At 39.7% G+C, this 18,301-nt stretch overlaps 1 protein-coding gene across 1 annotated transcript; it reads left to right on the top strand.

Annotated features, from left to right (window-relative positions):
* The first annotated feature begins 1,514 nt into the window (after positions 1-1,514).
* Positions 1,515-4,018, top strand: LOC144652133 (uncharacterized). The gene is made up of 2 exons (XM_078512160.1): positions 1,515-1,677; positions 3,339-4,018. Exons 1-2 carry the CDS (start codon positions 1,515-1,517, stop codon positions 3,851-3,853), a joined length of 678 nt encoding a protein of 225 aa, XP_078368286.1. The 3' UTR covers positions 3,854-4,018.
* Positions 4,019-18,301: the final 14,283 nt, after the last annotated feature.

The following is an 18,301-nucleotide window of genomic DNA, read 5'->3' on the forward strand; positions in this document are numbered from 1 at the left end:
TGCTATTATTTATATTTTTTATAAGTTTTCATTTTATTTTAGAATTTTACCGTATTTTCTCGATTAAACGCCGGGACTCCAAGGTAGAGTGGTAAGTAAGCCTTTTAGGCATTTATTCGAGGTGTAATATGCTTTAGGTATGATGGCAAGATACATTCATGTCACAAATAATGATTATACACCCTTGCTTAATAAACATTTTGCTCGAATAAACTGCACCATTCAAATAAACGCCGGATCCACGCAGCCAAGTTTGAAATAAACGCCGGGGGCGTTTAATTGAGAAAATACGGTATTTTAATTAGATTTTAGGTTAACCAGGCAGGGCCCCTCTGGATACTACGCTAGCCGCTAAACGTGCCACCCTCAATCAAGCTACAAGCCGTATTCAGTGCAGAAACGTGTGCGGATAGCTCACTATATTGATAATAAATTAGTAACAGAAACTAAATCTCCCCGATGAACATTGAAAATTTCACATATCAAAAAGCCAAAAAATCCGCTGCTCACGAACACTTCTGTCGCACAAAATTTGCGCACTACAACACCTGTGTAAACATCCAAATTAAATTATGAAATCTAATTATAAACTTACAGAAAATATCACGAAATTTTAATTTTGGAATTGAAGTATGTTTGGTTAAGTGTCAAATTTTAAGCATAAAAATTTACAGAAAACACCTTTGCATCCATACAACAAAAACCTTTAAAGAAGATAAAAAGCGTTCTCTGGTAAAATATTTAAAAATTATAAGCTTTCGACAGCCAGACTGCTGTATTCGACGGATAAAAGTGAAGTAGAAGATGAAGACAGCAGTCTGGCTGTCGAAAGCTTATAATTTTTAAATATTTTACTAGAGAACGCTTTTTATCTTCTTACAATGAATCCTGGTATCGGATCTTCCATATTTTTTTTTTTTTTTTGCTGGCATTTGAGAATGAAAACAAAAAAAGTTCAAGAATGGGGCGGTGAGCGATGGGTGGTGAGTGGATTATACTGGATCCGTGCTCGGCCTGTAAGCAAACTCTGAAAGTAAACAATGTTTGACAATACTTTTGAATCACTGTTTGAATTTTAAAAAATACCCTCCTTCTTTCTCATGGGCAGAGATTTTCCTTTTCAGTTCGTGCTACTGGTCAGTTGCAAGTAAGACTCATGACATGTCAGTATAATGTGTGACGCTTATGCCAAGGTAAAAGTAATTGTGTGGGGGGGGGGAGGGGGGCAGTAAGTGAAATGAACGTCAAAGATTTTTATACGCATTTTACTTTTTTCAGTGGGAAACGATGGAGGGCAGCGCTTGTTCGTTTCTCGCCATTGTTGGTGGTTGCTGTGGTTATGATTCAAAAGATAGAACAAAGTCAGTAGAAATAGTTCCTTTGCTCACCTGTCATCGAGATATATCAGGACACAAGTCAGCCTTTTCTATTATCGGGATTGAAGATGAAGTAGAATTATTGTTGGCGAGAGCAACAATTTTTGCGCCGCCTTGAAACATACAAAACTGGACTATATGTCCACAACATCGTGCATGCCTTGGCGTCAGCTGGAAGCCATACCAGTGAGCTTGTACAACACCACTACCAGTAAAAAGCCAAAAGCAGAAAGAGGCTTAAGTAAGTTGGGCTCTCAGTTTGTAATGAAAGAGACAGGAATCTTTCTTCCAGTCGGCACTGGTGAGTCAGTTTGTTTTTATTTAAACCACAGTAAAGTTACTTAACAGGTATTTATTAAAACCGTCTTTCATTTAAATTCTAAATTCCGATCTGATCTGATCTGAAGACAATGGATATGCCTCAGCTAATTCCTATCATCAGAAACGTGCATGCTCCAGTTAACCAGGCACAAGTCAATCTCGTACATCGCGATCTCGTTCCCAGAGCCTGCGTTCCCCTTGACCAGCAATTGGGAAAAACCGGAACAAGAACCTGGTTCCTGTTTGATGTGCGACGAAGACTGTGGTGAAACGAAAAAGTTTTCAACAGCCAATTCTATTCGGTCGACTGTTAGGCGGGCTAGCTTTCAGATTACCTCAAAGATCCCGATCCCTAGCGCAGACTAGATGAATCGCGGCCTCTGGGTACGAGACTGCGTACATCGAGTCTCAGTTCCTTGCTGCGCAAGCTTAATGCGACAAGTGAGTCGAAATATTCGTTGCAAGATCAATTATAATGGTTGTGAAAACAATAAAAACTGGCCGGAAGTAAAAAAAAAAAAAAAACAGAAGTTCGTCGAACGTTGCTTTCAAAAGCTAGGCATGCTCAGTGCAAGCAGAAGTCCGATATTTTCGGACTTCGTTTCACAACTTTCCATGGTCGCTCTTTTCCCGACCGCTTGTCAAGAGAAACGAATCCTTTGCGCACCCTCGGTTTACATCACCCCTTTAGACAAATTTGTGGCCATAGTTTGAGTGTCTTGGTATTGCAGGAGAAAAAAAGTATTCTCTATGCGGAATTTGTTCTTGCTGCAGCATTTGTTACCTCTTACCAATCTTTTGCGCAAATAACACTTCAATACTTATTTGTCATGTCAATACCGTTACTAGAAATCGGTTGAACGGAACATGTTTAAACAGATTTGACTGTTATGTTATAAGTTTTTTTTTCTGCAACTTCGCGTAGGTAAAAGCGTGAAACCAACAGTTGAAATCAATTGCATTTAATTTTCACAGGCGTTTGTTCTACAGTGGAACCCCGATATAATGATATGCCAAGGGGGCAGTAAAATTATATCGTTATATCGAGGAATCGTTATATCGGGGTTCCGTCCCATACATTTTACTATTGTCGGGACATAACATATTCATCGTTATATCGGGAATATCGTTATATCGAAGATTGTTATATCGGGGTTCCACTGTAATTGTTGTAAGCTTCTTGTGGATGCTGAAAACAAGGCGGCAATAGAAGACGAAGTCATTCTGCAAATGGAAAACATGTCGTTGGTAAGTCTAAACCATCTCTTGTAATGTACCACTTCAATAGCCGGGTTATAAAAAAGTTGCTTCTACTTATTGCTTTAGTCACTAAAAGCTATCAAGATTAGCCTCAGGCGTTGGATATGAGTTGAGTTCAGCTGAGTTGGCTATAACGATCTCATATCCAACAAGCGCGAGTGGAATAATTGTTTTTTTAGAATTGCCCAAATAATTGCAATATTTGAGCTCTCCAGCTGTTTCCGTTGACGCGTATCGGCTACCATATTTTGTGGTCCATGGTATTTGAGCTCATATACCGTTGCCTGTTAACTAATCAAAACTCAGGAGCTGCAATATACCATTGCTAGTTTTTAATAATAGGTGGTATTGAGTAGGTTTGAATTTTATTATTCGTTACAGAACACCTCTATTGGCGCTGCACCAGTGGCTCAAAGTACGCGAGCGTCTCTGTGTTATCCTTCCAACGTCCAGACGCCAGGGGGAGCTTGTATTGCCCTTCAGACACTAGCGTTGACATCACAACTGATTCCCACAGCAGGGGGCCTACGCGCAAAGAGTCTACACCGCTGACCAAACTGAACAAATTCTCAGAAAGCAGGGATGTCAGTCCAGTCAGGCATACTGTTACTATTCCATGGAATGAAGCTAGTGAAAGAACGCGTCGTCGCCATCTTCGCAAGGCACAACAGGCAGTTGGTGCTGATTTAGATGAGGTTGCACCAAATCAACCAGGCGAGTTGTGGCACTCGCTTGTTCCATCGTTTAACAAGCAATTCTCAAGTGACAGCGAAAGCGAGGATGAAGATGTGGATAACGTTCTCATGAATGTCCTAACAGAGGGCTACAGTAATGCAAGCACCTGGGATACCCGACGACAAATACTATCGATAATGGCAGACAAGGCCACTTTCTGAACTCTGAAAAAGTGGATCCCTGGTCTTACTCGTGTCACAACACCAGGCGTGATCTTGAATTTGAGAAAAAAATGTACCAAGATCGGTAACCACAGGCAAAAAAGCCATCTGAGGGGAACACATTATTGTGCTATGAATCCCTCTTACCTAAGTGCACTTGCTAAAATCTTTTAACAGTTTGCTGATATTAAAAGTTGAAATTATGTGCCCAGGGAACATCTTGCCAGAAATTTTTTTTTAGCCCACTGTACAAGCATGAATTTTTTTTGGACCACTGTCCTGTGCAGGAATTTTTTTTTCTTGCACGCATGCGCTTGCGGAATATATATTTTTTTCAATATCACCCATCCCCCCCCCCTCAAAAGTAAAATAGTTGGCCCCTAATGTCCTCACACGAGCAGTGAATAATGAGGCCAATTTGCCTCCCTCTCGATCCCACCCCACCTCCCCCTCCCCCTCCCTCAAAAAAGAGATATAGGCTGCTCACGTCTCACGTTATTCCCTTTCCCGGCTGCCTAGCAGAAGTTCTAATCAAAGTCTCTTCGAGAGACCGACTTTTTTTGCATGAAGTATGAGTCGAAGGTTTATCCTGTGCAGTCAAAAAGCCGTATGCATGATTTCAGCGTGGATTTTCTCGGAAACTATTGGAGGGATGAAGTTCAAATTCGGCGAAGAGATAGAGCAACAACTCACCGATCGATAGCCGTCGTCAGATAGGTGACATTTTCAGTAGTTTGGCGTTAATTCCAGTTTGAAGTGGAGGAGGTCGCTGCTGGCGGCCGCCGACTTGCAAGCCTTGTCTCCTCTTTCTCTCTTACTGGCCTTCGGCCGGCTAAATCAGTTAAAAAAGTGCTTAAAACGGCCCACGCAGGCGAAGAAATACAACACATGAGTCGATAAACTTTTCATTAAACTTTATTGAGATATTTAGAGCGAAATGTAGTTAGATATGTTATTTCCAGAGCTTTATTTCAGTAACCCTTATAGATTTCAAAATTTCTTTTGTTCGTCTCATGTCAACAACAATAATTAACCACGACCACATAGGGTGGTCTGCCTGTGATGCAACATTGCTGTCAACGCGAGGTCACGTCCCTAACGACCTAGGCTGATGACGAAATAGAATGGGCGCTTGTAGCGACCAAATTTGGCCTAAAAAAGAAGCCTTAAAAGAAGCCCCCATCTCTTGCATTTGTTTTAACTTCAATAATATCTTTGAAAAGAGCAAGTTTTTTGACGTTTGTAATTTTTAAACGATGTAAGTGCTAGTGGCTATTTATTCGTGTTTTAGTTACGCAATCCATTGTTTGTGCGACGCTTTTTATAGATCGCCTTTCAGACACACGTGCGTTGAGATAAGAAAGCTGGCGTTTGTAAATTGTTATAACGTTTGTAAATGACAAGTCACGTTTTTTCCACGAGATCGCATGATCACCCACAGCGGAAAGTAATCCCTTGAGAAATTAAAATATTCCCTTGAGAAATTAAAAAAGTCCCTTGAGAGTAGACAAGAATGTTCCAAATTTTGCCCCACATAACTGCTATTCTCCTATTTTCGCTTGTAAACAAGCAAAAAAAGTCGCAAAAAGGACGAACGTAATTCCCTGAAGTATTTTGTGCTTTTGAAGATATTACTTCATCGGTATGCGTTACAATCTTCCATGACATAAAAAGCATCACGCATAACGCAAACTGTTGTGACCTTTGACCGTATGTTTTTTTTTAACTAATTCAGTGTAACTGCTACGTTACGCTCTGCTAGCTAACAAATTCATCAGATGAACAAAACAAAAACTGGACTCTATGCTTACAGGTATGTCATCGTTTTCAAGTGTAAGACATGTTTAACGCAAAAAATTTAACCAAAACCTGAGTTTTCGGTTCTCGCGTGAATGCGGTTAACATGGCATCAAAACGGTAATATGCAAATTAGTTCAAATTTTAGTTAAATTACCAAGATTTCGCTGGCGTTTTAAAATGCGCTTGCTGCAAAACCCAAACTAATTTTTATATGTAGTTAAAGAAGAGTCTTTTGGCTTTTTATAGCCATAAAATGAAGCCGATTGGAGAGTGGCCACATATCAAAAATTCAGGTTGTTATTATGAAGTGAAACTGTATTTACTTAATCAGTTATAAAATTGTTATCAAAGAGCGTTACTTTCGCTGTGAAAAGTATAATCTAGAACCGAAACATAGGCATGTAAACATTGCTTAATACTTCTACTTTAAATATATGTTTTTTATTTCCGAGGATATAACTTCTACTAATAACCCGAGAACGCTTTTGCGAATGCTAAGTTTTGCTAATTTATTTGGCTATTTTTAGCCCTCGATAGTGCGAAATCAATTTTCTCAAATATTTCCGAAAGTTGGCCGTATTTTGAAAATTAAACCCCCAAACCTTTGAATACTCGTTAAAAACTTTCTACAAATTGAAAATAATGGCAAGATTTACTTTTGGCCGTGACCGCAATTTTGACATTTTGTGCCAAAAATCTGTGCCTTCGCTCTTACACTCTTTATCTTTTTTTGCTTTCCACCCGTTGCCATGGAAACCATAAATAAACCCATTCCTGCTATTTTCTTGATTACAAAAGCCGTTTTCTTATGTTTACAGCCCAATTATTACGAAAAAAAAACAATTGTTTTCGTGTTTTTCCCTTTTATTCGCCTTAGCTTGTTTGTACCACAATGTATTTTGAGCCTTTGTCCCGTCCTGCACTTAGCAACCACATAGCAGGCTCCGCCATCTTGGAAATTTGCTGTATCAGCAGAAGGTGAGAAATTGCCAAAAATAGCCTCCTAGCAATTAACTTTTAATCAGTTTCTAGTGTAGTAGTTTGTCTTATTACCGTACCCAAATTCGCAAGTAGCCAATCAGAAGCGCGATCTACTGTCCTGATATCCTACGATATCAAGTCACTGACCTGATATGCTAGGATATCATGGTCACTTTGAAGTAAAGTAGTGTTACCGTACGATGAGTTAATAAAAAGTTTTACCAATAAAACAGAACCTAGTATTTTTAATTAGCTGGTGTTTGCCGGTCGTAAAATGAGAAAAACTTTCCACCAAAACTAAACTTTAGCGCACTCGCCAATTGCGCGATGTTTGCCGACGCGAGTACTGAAACATTCAGACTGAAACAATGGAGTCGGAGTTTCCAAATTTTTTCGCCAAATTTGGATTTTGAAAACGAAAAGAATGAAACTGCAAACAAACGAGTTAAAAAACTTGAGAAGAGGACTTGATAATAGTGTTCACGACCAAAAAAGTATCAATACAAGCAGGTCAACACATTTTGCACTACGTACCTGGCAAGCATAGCTTCAACAGAGCGAATAATATCACCGGATTTTTGGCTGAATTTGGGTATGGTAAATACCTAATTGAACCTTTTTGGTACGCTTCGGCAGTATATCAGGCTCGTTTGGTCTCGCCATGGGTATTTTGGCGAGACTGCGTCTCGCCAAAATACGAGCCATGGCTCGACCAAACTCGCCTGATATGCTGCCGAAGCGTACCAAAAAGGTACGATTAGGTATAATAACCATCCTGGTATTTGTGAGACATTTTTAAAACAATCTGCAACATGTGGAGAGGATTCAAGTCGTGGCTTCAGGACAATGGTCACCCAACCAACTACTTAAACTGACTAATGCTATAGTGGATATAAAAAAAAGACATTTCCGCTGAGAAATTTAATAGGCTTCTCACGATGGCAGATTTCATCAAGTTCCTTAAACTTTTCAAGTTACATAGTGAAGAGGACAATGGCTCCATTACAAAGTTCTGGAGATCCTACTTTGAAATGATCTCGTTGATGGTGACATTTATCAGAGCAACAAGAGAAGGCAACTGGCCCCTCCATCTTGAGTGCATTGGGGAAATGCTGCCATGGTATTTCACCTAGGACCATGTGAATTGTGCTCGTTTCCTACCTGTTTACCTGGAACACATAATCAGAAACCCGCCTTGAAGCATTAATGACCATAGAACAGACTTTAAACAAAAGTACGAAAACAAAAGGTGGCATCGTTTGCTTCAGTCTAAAAAAGAATGCGGTACAGCAATAGACTGCGCATTCTCGTGCCCTGTTTTTTATAAGTGTCGTACGATGACAGGCGAGAAAGAAGAAGATCGTCTTCACTAGTAAGCTGGGAAGTCATGGATGAAACGCGATAAAGATGTAACGAAAGTAATGGAAGTTGTCAGCAATTGGACAGATCCGTTTGAACCATCAGAGGAACTCGCCAGTCTTAGTTCTGGCTGTGTAGCGACTAAAACCAACAAGTTATATATACTTGCCGCCAAAGAGAAAGAAACAGAAACTCTGACAGCGTTTGTGAGGACAGACTGCTGAGTGATTCTTTAGGTTTCTTTGAGCCACTCTCCAAGTTGAAGCCTTGTAATTCCGTGACGTTCAAAGAAAGACAACCGTATCAAAGGAGGATGGCCTGTCATTAGATTACTCGTTCCATGGTCGCTGGCGCGCTAGTAAAAACCAACAGAGCGGCAAACTACTAGAGCATGGGGTAAAGAGTCTTCAGGGCATGCCAGCTCAAATACTAGCAGTCATCATCGACGCAATAGCAATGCTTCAAACGGCGAGGAAGATTGCAGAGAGATTCTCCGAATTGGTAGTTATGATTTTCAAGAGAATACTGATGCAGGCAGGGGAAGCAGGAAGAGTTGACTTTAATTTGTTTGAGATCAGTACCCAGACATCTCCATCAAGAACATAGAGAGGGAAAGAAGAAGCAATACCGGTCAACTAGCCGTCGCCATTACTAGCTCCCAGCGGTTCTGTCTACGTCAGTAAAAGAAGTAGTTGTCATGCGCGAGCAACAACGTGCGTCTTCTCAGGTTTCTTTCTGAGGACTGGTCGAAGGAAGAATATGCTGAAAGGATCGGCAGTCGTGTAATGTATGTTACCCATGACAACCACTACACCAAGCTTGTCGTCATAGATGGACATATGACAGCGACTGACGAAACAGAACTGTATACCGACCAGGAAGAAGTTGACACACGGATGTTCCTCCATGTGAAACACGCATCTTCACATGAACATCAAAGGGTCGCCAAAGTCTCCCCGGATACAAATGTTGAAGTGGTGACATGTCACCACCAATCAACCATTCCTGCCGAACTGATCTTCAAAAGTGAGAAAAGAAGTAGATCACGATTGATAAGCGTTCCCCGACTGTGCGAGAAGCTGGGTCCCAGGGTAGGCCGAGTCCTCCTAGTTTGCATGCGTTAACAGGTTGTGATGCTATGAGTTTATTTGCAGGCAAGGGCAAGAAAAGGGCGTTTGAAATAGTCAGAGAATGCCAAATCATGAACGACAGTGTCCAAGTTCTTGGAGAGAGCCTTCCCCTGAGCGAGAAGAGCATTACCGGGTTGCAAAAACTGGTTTATGTTGTACAACGATAATCGATGCAAGCTGATCAATACGGTGGCCTGTAGAGGACATGCGATGCAAAAACAAATAAATAACTAGCACTGTCAGTTATAAGTGGCAGTGCTAGATATAAGTAGCAGTGATGCTACTTATATCTAGCACTGCCACTTATAACTGACAGTGCCACTTATAATTAGCACTGTCACTTATAACTAGCACTTTCACTTATAACTAGCACTGCCACTTATAACTAGCACTGTCACTTATAACTAGCACTGCCACCGCTAAAAACCACTGCAGGCTCAAAATCATCCACGTGCCGGCTTTTCGCGAGGCTTTTCGCTCGCTTTTCGCACTATGGCGGAAGGGAAAGGGTCTGAATGCTGAGATATTCTACTTTACCTTGTTAAAACAAAGTATTTTATTGTGGAAGAACAAAGTATTTTCTCGTGTTAGTACAAAGTACTTTGCCGTGTTAGAACAAAGTACTTTGCCGTGTTAGAACAAAGTACTTTGCCGTGTTAGAACAAAATACTTTGCCGTGTTAGAACAAAGTACTTTACCGTATATATGACTTAAGGTAACTGTTAAAGCTATAAAAAGGTGGCTGACAACAGTTTTCAGCACTTTATATTATAATAAACGTCGACTATACGTTGATGGGTCGATACTGCCACTGTTTATCAGCCCTCTCCATATAGTTTACAACTAGATTCTTTGGTCAAATACTTTTTAAATGACTACAACATGACCACTGGTCTTCAAAAACGCTTGCCCTGCTCATAGGAGCATCTTCGATCGGACTAGAAAAAAGCATGCGTACGCCATTGACCTGAGAAGTCTCTTCTTTGCCTGTAAAATTTAAATAAACAATATTTTTGAGGCGTAAATTATTTTTTCAAAAACAAGTCGAAGAGTTTTAAATAGTTATGGCTCCTTCGCTCACCGAAATATCGCAATTCCTCAAACTTCACAAATGTCCCGACTTTCAAGCGGGTTAAAATATCTTATTCCCATCCCCCCTACTCAATGTTGTTTCTTGAGGTTAACGGTTCGACAGGTTTTGTTTTAAAAACACTAAAGCATAAACAACATTGAAATGGGGGGAGGGGGGTTGTAAAACTGTGCTATTTATAAGTGACAGTGCTAGTTATAAGTGACAGTGCTAGTTATAAATGGCAGTGCTAGTTATAAGTGACAGTGCTAGTTATAAGTGGCAGTGCTAGTTATAAGTGACAGTGCTAATTATAAGTGGCACTGTCAGTTATAAGTGGCAGTGCTAGATATAAGTAGCATCACTGCTACTTATATCTAGCACTGCCACTTATAACTGACAGTGCTAGTTATTTATTTGTTTCTGCATCGCATGTCCCCTACAGGCCACCGTAGATCAATAACCTCCGTTACAAAGTGTTTTGCAAAGGCAAAAACGTGCAGTCTCACCAACTCCTGCCAACAAGCGCTGCCCTTCGATACCACCTACAATCATTGACAAAAGTGTTGACACATTGTCAATTTACGCCCTTTTTTATTGTTATATGGACCAATTTCATCCTTTTGCCCCACCTTTCCAACCCCCTCCCCCCAATCAATGTTGTAGTTTGTTTCTAAGAGTCCTTTGCTACCATTTTACAACATTGGATGGGGGGAGGGGGTATTTTAGCAGAGAGTCATGAAATTTATAAACTAGTGGTAAATTTGTCATAAAAACCGCAGAGCGAAGTCAATGTGTCAACTACTTTTGTCAAAGATTGTCTGAGGTCTATTTGAGTGAAAAGAAAGAATACCCGTTACCTATCTTAGCTCTAACAGGATTATTTCTAGAAAGCACGCTAAATGTGTGGCGTTAGAGTAGTTTTGATTATTTGAAGTTAAAAATAATGTCTTCAGTTGAGAAAATAAAGACAAAACGGGTTCAGATCCCGTGCATGGTTCTTAGCGCGTGACTATCTAGGGTCGTATTTTTTATTTTCTTGTTTAAAAGTGTTAAGCGGGGCCTCCGCAGTGATATTCCAGTTAACTATGTTCGTTTCATTGTTACAAAGCAGCCGGCTCATTTTAAGAAAAAGCAGCAATACACGTTCTCTCTAGCGCGAAACCAAATTCCCGGGCGGTTGAGATTAATGTTTAACAAGATCTACGATATCGTGAGGCTAGAAAATACTCCCATTTGTCGCTGAAATTCCCTAAGAAAACCAGAGGTAAATGAATTTTTGTCAAAATTATCTCGCTAGAATGTTTCTTGGCCACACAATTCGCGAAAATGTGTAAATTTGAACGATTAACCACGGTTAACCACGGTTAACCATCAGTCTAGAAAGGATTAGGAATGTTCTTTGTTTACTGATGGTTAACCGTGGTTAACCGTGAATTTTCAAAAGGTAGACACCTTTTGGGCTTGCTGAAGGCTGTTTATAGTAGAAAAAGAGACAATGAAGACTTTCGTATCTTAAGTTAGCTTTTCATGTTTAAAGAAATGCTTAAAACAAGCGTCAATAAAACATGAAGTAACAACAATTGGAGCTGTCACGCGCACTTGTCACCCTTCATCCAACTGCGTTGGATATGTCACAAGGTATATTACATTGCATAAGCGCATTGTTACTTTGACATAACAGTTATTCGCCTAACGGTGAAATTTCTTTCATTATTCCATAAAATGGCATTTGGAAATGAAATGGGCAGTAAACACGGGCTTTATATTTCTTTGCTCGTCTCGAACGATGATTTGCGTGCGTGACCTCCTCGCAGTTTAATGTCTTCAGACACCTTTATGCTATATGCCAAAGGCTAGGAAACGTGTCATTAGTTCAACATAATTTCCTTCTTTTTCAACCATTTTCACATCAGAAATAAGCAGGTAAATGCAGGAGTTTCTTCATCAATTACAGCAGCGGTAAACATTTTGCCTCAATTTATTCCATTTTTGACCCTTTGATTGCGTTATCGTCAAATTCATTAATGACCTCTAATTAGAAACCAATTAATACAGCATCAATGCCGATTGGACAATTGAAAACAACAGATGGTAGAAATAAATTTATGTCATAACCGATTAATCATTACGCGCTGTTCTTAAAATATATTCCGTTTTCCACCTCAGACAATCATTGACAAAAGTGTTGACACATTGTCAATTTACGCCCTTTTTTATTGTTATATGGACCAATTTCATCCTTTTGCCCCACCTTTCCAACCCCCCTCCCCCCAATCAATGTTGTAGTTTGTTTCTAAGAGTCCTTTGCTACCATTTTACAACATTGGATGGGGGGAGGGGGTATTTTAGCAGAGAGTCATGAAATTTATAAACTAGTGGTAAATTTGTCATAAAAACCGCAGAGCGAAGTCAATGTGTCAACTACTTTTGTCAAAGATTGTAGGCGAACCAATTACCAGGTTTTTCTCTGAAAGAAAGCCTTACAGCCACGAATTGAGCAAGAACCAGTAAGCCATGGATTGAAACTGAAGGAAGGACGCCTTGAGATCGTTTGGACAGACCGGGCGCCAGCTCCACAGGCTGTGATGCAATTAGTTTGCTGTAGGTTCCGCGGCAATTGACAAACAAGGCGATGTCGGTAAAGGCTTGCCTTGCATAGAAGTTTGTACTTGCTCTGAAAATTGCATGAACAGTGCAACCGGCTTTAAAGGTGGAGATGACGATGTTAATGACGACGACGAGGGTGAAGACAAGTAAATAAGCACTGTATTGCCAAATAACAGAATAAATGTAGTTATCTAGAGACTCAGCTTTACTTATTTCGAAACTTGCTTTGTTCCTTTGCTCCTCTTTAGTGTAACCTTAGTTTGACCTTACATGCATTCTGGTGTTGCAAAAACAATTTTTATAAGCAATTAAGTACAGAGTGAAGTTTTAAATATGACAAGAGTCGCCTTAAGAAATGATGTGAGCCTATCTACGTCCACAATTAATGGCCATTTTGCGAAAAAGAGACAATTCCTTACCTTCTGTTAATTCGTCAATTTTCAGCATGAAGGACGCTGCCGTGTGTTTGCTAAATGCATGATGGAACAAAGCATATCATGCATTGTGTTATCAAATAAACTTATGCGATTACAAGGAAAAAAACACAAAAATAATTATTTTTCGTGCTAACGGGGTAGTAATCATAAGAAACAGCATTTGCAATTAACGAGATAGCAGCAATGGGATATATTCATAGTTTCCATGGCAACGGGTGCAAAAAGGCGGGTCACAAAGTGTAAAATATGTCAAAATACTAATTTTATGTGTTTTTGAAAAAGATTGAGACAACTTTGGGCGGGTATTTCGTGATTTCTATTAGATTTTTTACATCACGTGTATTTACAATGTAAAGAGTATCCCCACCTCCCCCTCGAAAAAACCTTGCCCTATCTCCCTTATGCACCAGTTATCATCCTGGTAACAAGTAGTTTTAGGAACTTCACACCTTTAGCTTTAATTTGATACCAATTTCACTAGGTATTAAGGGGGGTGCGACGAAAATCCATTTTGGGGGTCTTGGCTCATGGACTAAAACTCGTTTTCAAGTTCTTTCACAGTTTCATACTGATCTCTCTCGATGAAATTCAAAACACATACCAAACTGTCATCTTCTTCTTCCCAATCGTCCTTCCCAAAAAATAATTCGTTGTCAAATTCCTCCTCTGACACTCTTTCATCCGCCATTTTGAATTTTTAGCATGCACCTTCGACGTCACGTGACAAGAAGCCTTGACATATCGTGAAGGGACTGGGTCCAGAGACTCTCCTTTCGAGGGACTATGATTTAAAAGCCATTTCATGGTGAAGGAAGACTCCTTACAGGAGTTGAGGAAAGATCTAAACATAAAGAACATGAATCGCCAGTTGCCGGAAATCACGCTACATGTTGCTGCAGTGATCAAAAGTCATCGTGAAAAGAGTGGTGCCTCAGACCTTTTCACAGGGGCGAGATGTTTATAGGGGGTTTTAATCTTTTTTATTTAGGGTTTTAAGCGATTTTTTTCGATCACATCGGTTTTTTATAGGTATATATAATATGAATAATTTTTATAAGTACATTATTGTTGTAATCCTGCGATAGTTACTTGTGTAAAGCGCACTAGATCATATGTACATGGATTTTTGCGCTATAGAAATAATAAAGTTATTATAAATAACTTCAACGACACAAAACAATGGAACGACTTTTGGACTACGGCAAAGTACCATTTCCAACAACACTGGAACAATTTATGTTTTCAAAAGTGGCCGTTTTTTATGACAGCATAGGTTATAAGGGTCCCTTTGTTTTGGCTTTTGATGCCACCGCCATTCTACCATGCCTCGATGTGTAAGTAAACCGATTTATTGGTATTGCAACCGAAGATGGTTTTGTACGTATGGCACAAGACATTATTGACATAACAAACGATGAAACTAAGGAAAAGGCTCCAAGGAGAACCAATCTACAAAAGAACGTGCAAAGCTTGCATGGTCAGCAATCTGTTTTGTGAAGTTATGGAAGGCGTGGTTGGAAAAGTCTTATACCAACTAGAGTCTTCGTTCATATCCTTGCAAACATACAATGTGTATTTCCCCGATCAGCCTTTTCCACCCTTCAACATCTGGATCAGACAGCTACGAAAGACTATTTGCTCGATGTAGGGGATTCGGCAGAGGAAAACAAATCTGTGCATGCTTTACCTGCTCGATATTGATCTGATCGGTCACAGAGTTCAACTACAGCTGAAGAGAAAATTTAGAATATGTGGGTATCCTGAGAGGATCATTTCTGCCAACAAAGATGATGACAGGTCGAACGAAGATACAAAGACACTCATTTAAAAGTTTATGGAGGATGAGCTAGCGATAGAAAACCCACATCAGAAAATTGAATTTCAACAAACTCACGGTTTGGGAAAATCAGCCAAGAATGGGCCACTTCCAATCCTAGTCCGATTTCTCGGCTATTCAGACCGTGAGGAAGTTTTGCAACTGGCTGGAAGTGAGTTGAAAGATTCTGATTTTGCAGTTTACAAAGACATTGTGGAATCACTTGTCCAAGACACTGTTCCTTTTTGTTAATTTATATGCGCCAATGTAAAGGGTTGAACAATGCCCTTTTCTGTGGTCACTTTGCCGAGGTTTTAGAAAACAAAAGTGTCAACTGGGGGGGGGGGCGAAGACTTCGCGACGCCTAGCACTTTTTTCGTGTTACCATCATCACCGAAAATTTGACGTCACATCCAGTCAATTGCAAGGTATAAATTTCTCACGCGAGTGGGAAAAATCGAATGCGGCTTTGTGTTCTTTCTGTGAGTGAAATGGCGATATTTTTCAATCGTCTTTAAATTGTTTTCTAAATTTTCACCAACTTTGAGAGAAGGGATTTTTCACAGTAGTTTTATTAGCTTCTTGAGAATTTGCTAGCTGATAATTCGTACACTTGTTAATTTTGGATGTAACTTTTCTCCTAAAATGTCTGCATTTTTTCTGTTGCTGAATCACACAGAAGACCCTGGTTTTCGACGAATAGATGAGTTCAAGGTTAGTACTACCCTGTATTCCATAAACATATCCTATCCAATGAAGTATATTTTGTCTTACAAGTTGTTTTCTTCAAGTGATAGAGCCATAGTTGGCAAAATCCCATTGACACAAGCCGTTTTTCTTGCTTTGAACAGGTTTCAAAGTTAAAAAAATGGGTAGTGCTTTAAGCTTACTTAAGCTTATATCACCGAGCACTCGAGCAGTGCAGCAAATTTACCGTGCTGTTTTAAACATTTGGCACAGAAATGCGATTTCTAACTAACCCTCGTCCTTTTTTATGAAGTGAAATCATTTGACTTATTGTGCTATCACTTTTCAACACCGGCTAAATCAACATCTTCCTTCCGACTACAGGCATGAAGATGGACCCCTGGAGCCCAAGCGAAGAAATGGCAAAATCAAAGAGATGTTGGAGATAAACAAAAAAGTAAAAGAAAAAGAGGTTCTTCTAATTGGAGACTCGATCACAAAACATATGGAGAGGTTTGCTACCAACTTTTACGAATATTTTCCCGCTTACACAGTGTTGAACGCAGGAATTGCGGGCTACACTGTGGAAGCAATCCTTTACAGGGTTGAGGGGATGGACATTCCGTCCTCTGTGAAGCACATATTTGCCATCCCACTCCCCTACAACTATTTCTTCAACTATTATTGAAATTTTATTTTCCCTTCATACAAAGTGCCCATTTGCTGTTATTCATTTACTACCTATTTTACCCTGTTTTGATCAATTTCACTCTCATGTTTCTCCTACTAACTCTTCTATTTATTTTCAGGTATACAAGATTATTGTTCAAATTTTGTTTTACATCATAACCTGCCATCAGACCTGTACAACCAAAACCTGTACAGGGCTGTTCATCTTCATTTAAACCAGAAAGGGAACAACATTCTGGTGAAATGGTTTCACCTCTGCCTCTTCACTTCTACCCATGCTCCTTCCCCCTTCTCATTCAAAGATATAGATTGGCCTGAACTACCTGCCCCATCACACCCGGTTGCTTGTGGTCTTTGTTGCCATATAATTTTAGTTCTTCTTCAGCTTAAACACTTTGCTGAACACAAGAACTTTCTCTTGGCTTTGACTTGCACCCAGAAACTGCAAAAGTGGCATCGCCCTAGTACCTCTGACAAGACGAAAGCCAAGGTAAAGGCAGCATCTCACATTCGGCCAAAGTTTTGATCAGCAAGGAAAGCCATTAACCGCAAGAGGTCACTGAGAAAAATTGAAGTAAATTCGTATGAGTCTGTGTCTGACATTAACATTTTTTCATCACAACTGGGCATTATACTAAAGGTGCTGTAAATACTGATAGTATTAATTACACTGTTATTGTTCCCTTCGGTTAGGTTCTTTTTTTTTGTGACTTTGTTTGGTATAGTTCATTTTAATAGCAAAAATTAATGATGTTTGACAGATTTTTAAGCTGCAAATTGACCATGTATAAATGCTTCCATTGGCCTTAACCATATTGCAAATTCTATGCCCACTTCAACCAAATCTGAGTAATAATCCTTACCGATTTTCACACTTTTCTGTTTAATCTTTGGGTGACCATCTAGACAATCCAAATCTTCGTAAAAAAAATAAAATGAACAAAAGGATATTGGCAAGATTTTTCTTTTGTTACAGAGACATGCAACACGCGTGTGTTTCCATGTATCAATGTCAGTCATCATACATCATCAAAAAGTACCACATGGCGCTGAGCCAGGAATGTGCAGAGCTCAACGACTATTGGTTGAAACCATATTGGGTGACGCCATATGCTCCCTACAGCCTGATAGGTTTTTACATGCTCTATTGTGTGCTCAATTATTATTCTGCATCTTGAAAGCCTTTGGTTAAATCTTTTTGCCATCCTTTGCACATTTCTCGGCAAACATCTAATCTGAGCAACCCGAAAAAGGGTTAACAAGGGAAGGGATATCCCCATATCCCTTGTCTGCTAGAAGTACCACATCTGGAGGCATATCGTTATTTGTACCTGGTCCAATTCTCCCCATCAAATTAAAATTACCTGCATCATTGAGAGTACCGAGAAAACCAGCTTGTAGAAAATCTATATTTTCCACATTATCTACAATGAGGTAGATGGGGTTCGACCTGGGGTCTGTAAACTTCATGCAGAGTTCCGTCAATACACCCTACTGCATTTGGAAAATAACACCAGTTTCCTTGAAGAGAATTCCATTCTGCAAGATTTGGCCAGGACACATGATTGCGAAAACATCTCCATAAAATGGGCACCACCTTATAGATAATACTACAGTCTATGGACTGATGTCAAACATTAATGCAAGTGTGTCTAGACAGGGGTACTTTCTGAGCCACATGAATGTCAAGAGTACTTTGTTAACATTAGAAATTTTAGAATTTCTTCTCCTTTGTCTCAGTCTCCCCCTTCTGTTAAGATGTGATAACTCTGCAGAGATTCTCGTAGCGATATACATCATCATCCCTGGAGGTTCTCCTGTATTCAGCCAAAACAGATGCTTTTGATTCGCATATTCTACAAAAACATT

The sequence above is a fragment of the Oculina patagonica genome, chromosome 4 (genome assembly GCF_052425735.1).
Source record: "Oculina patagonica isolate OP01 chromosome 4, crgOcupat, whole genome shotgun sequence".
Classification (NCBI taxonomy): domain Eukaryota; kingdom Metazoa; phylum Cnidaria; class Anthozoa; order Scleractinia; family Oculinidae; genus Oculina; species Oculina patagonica.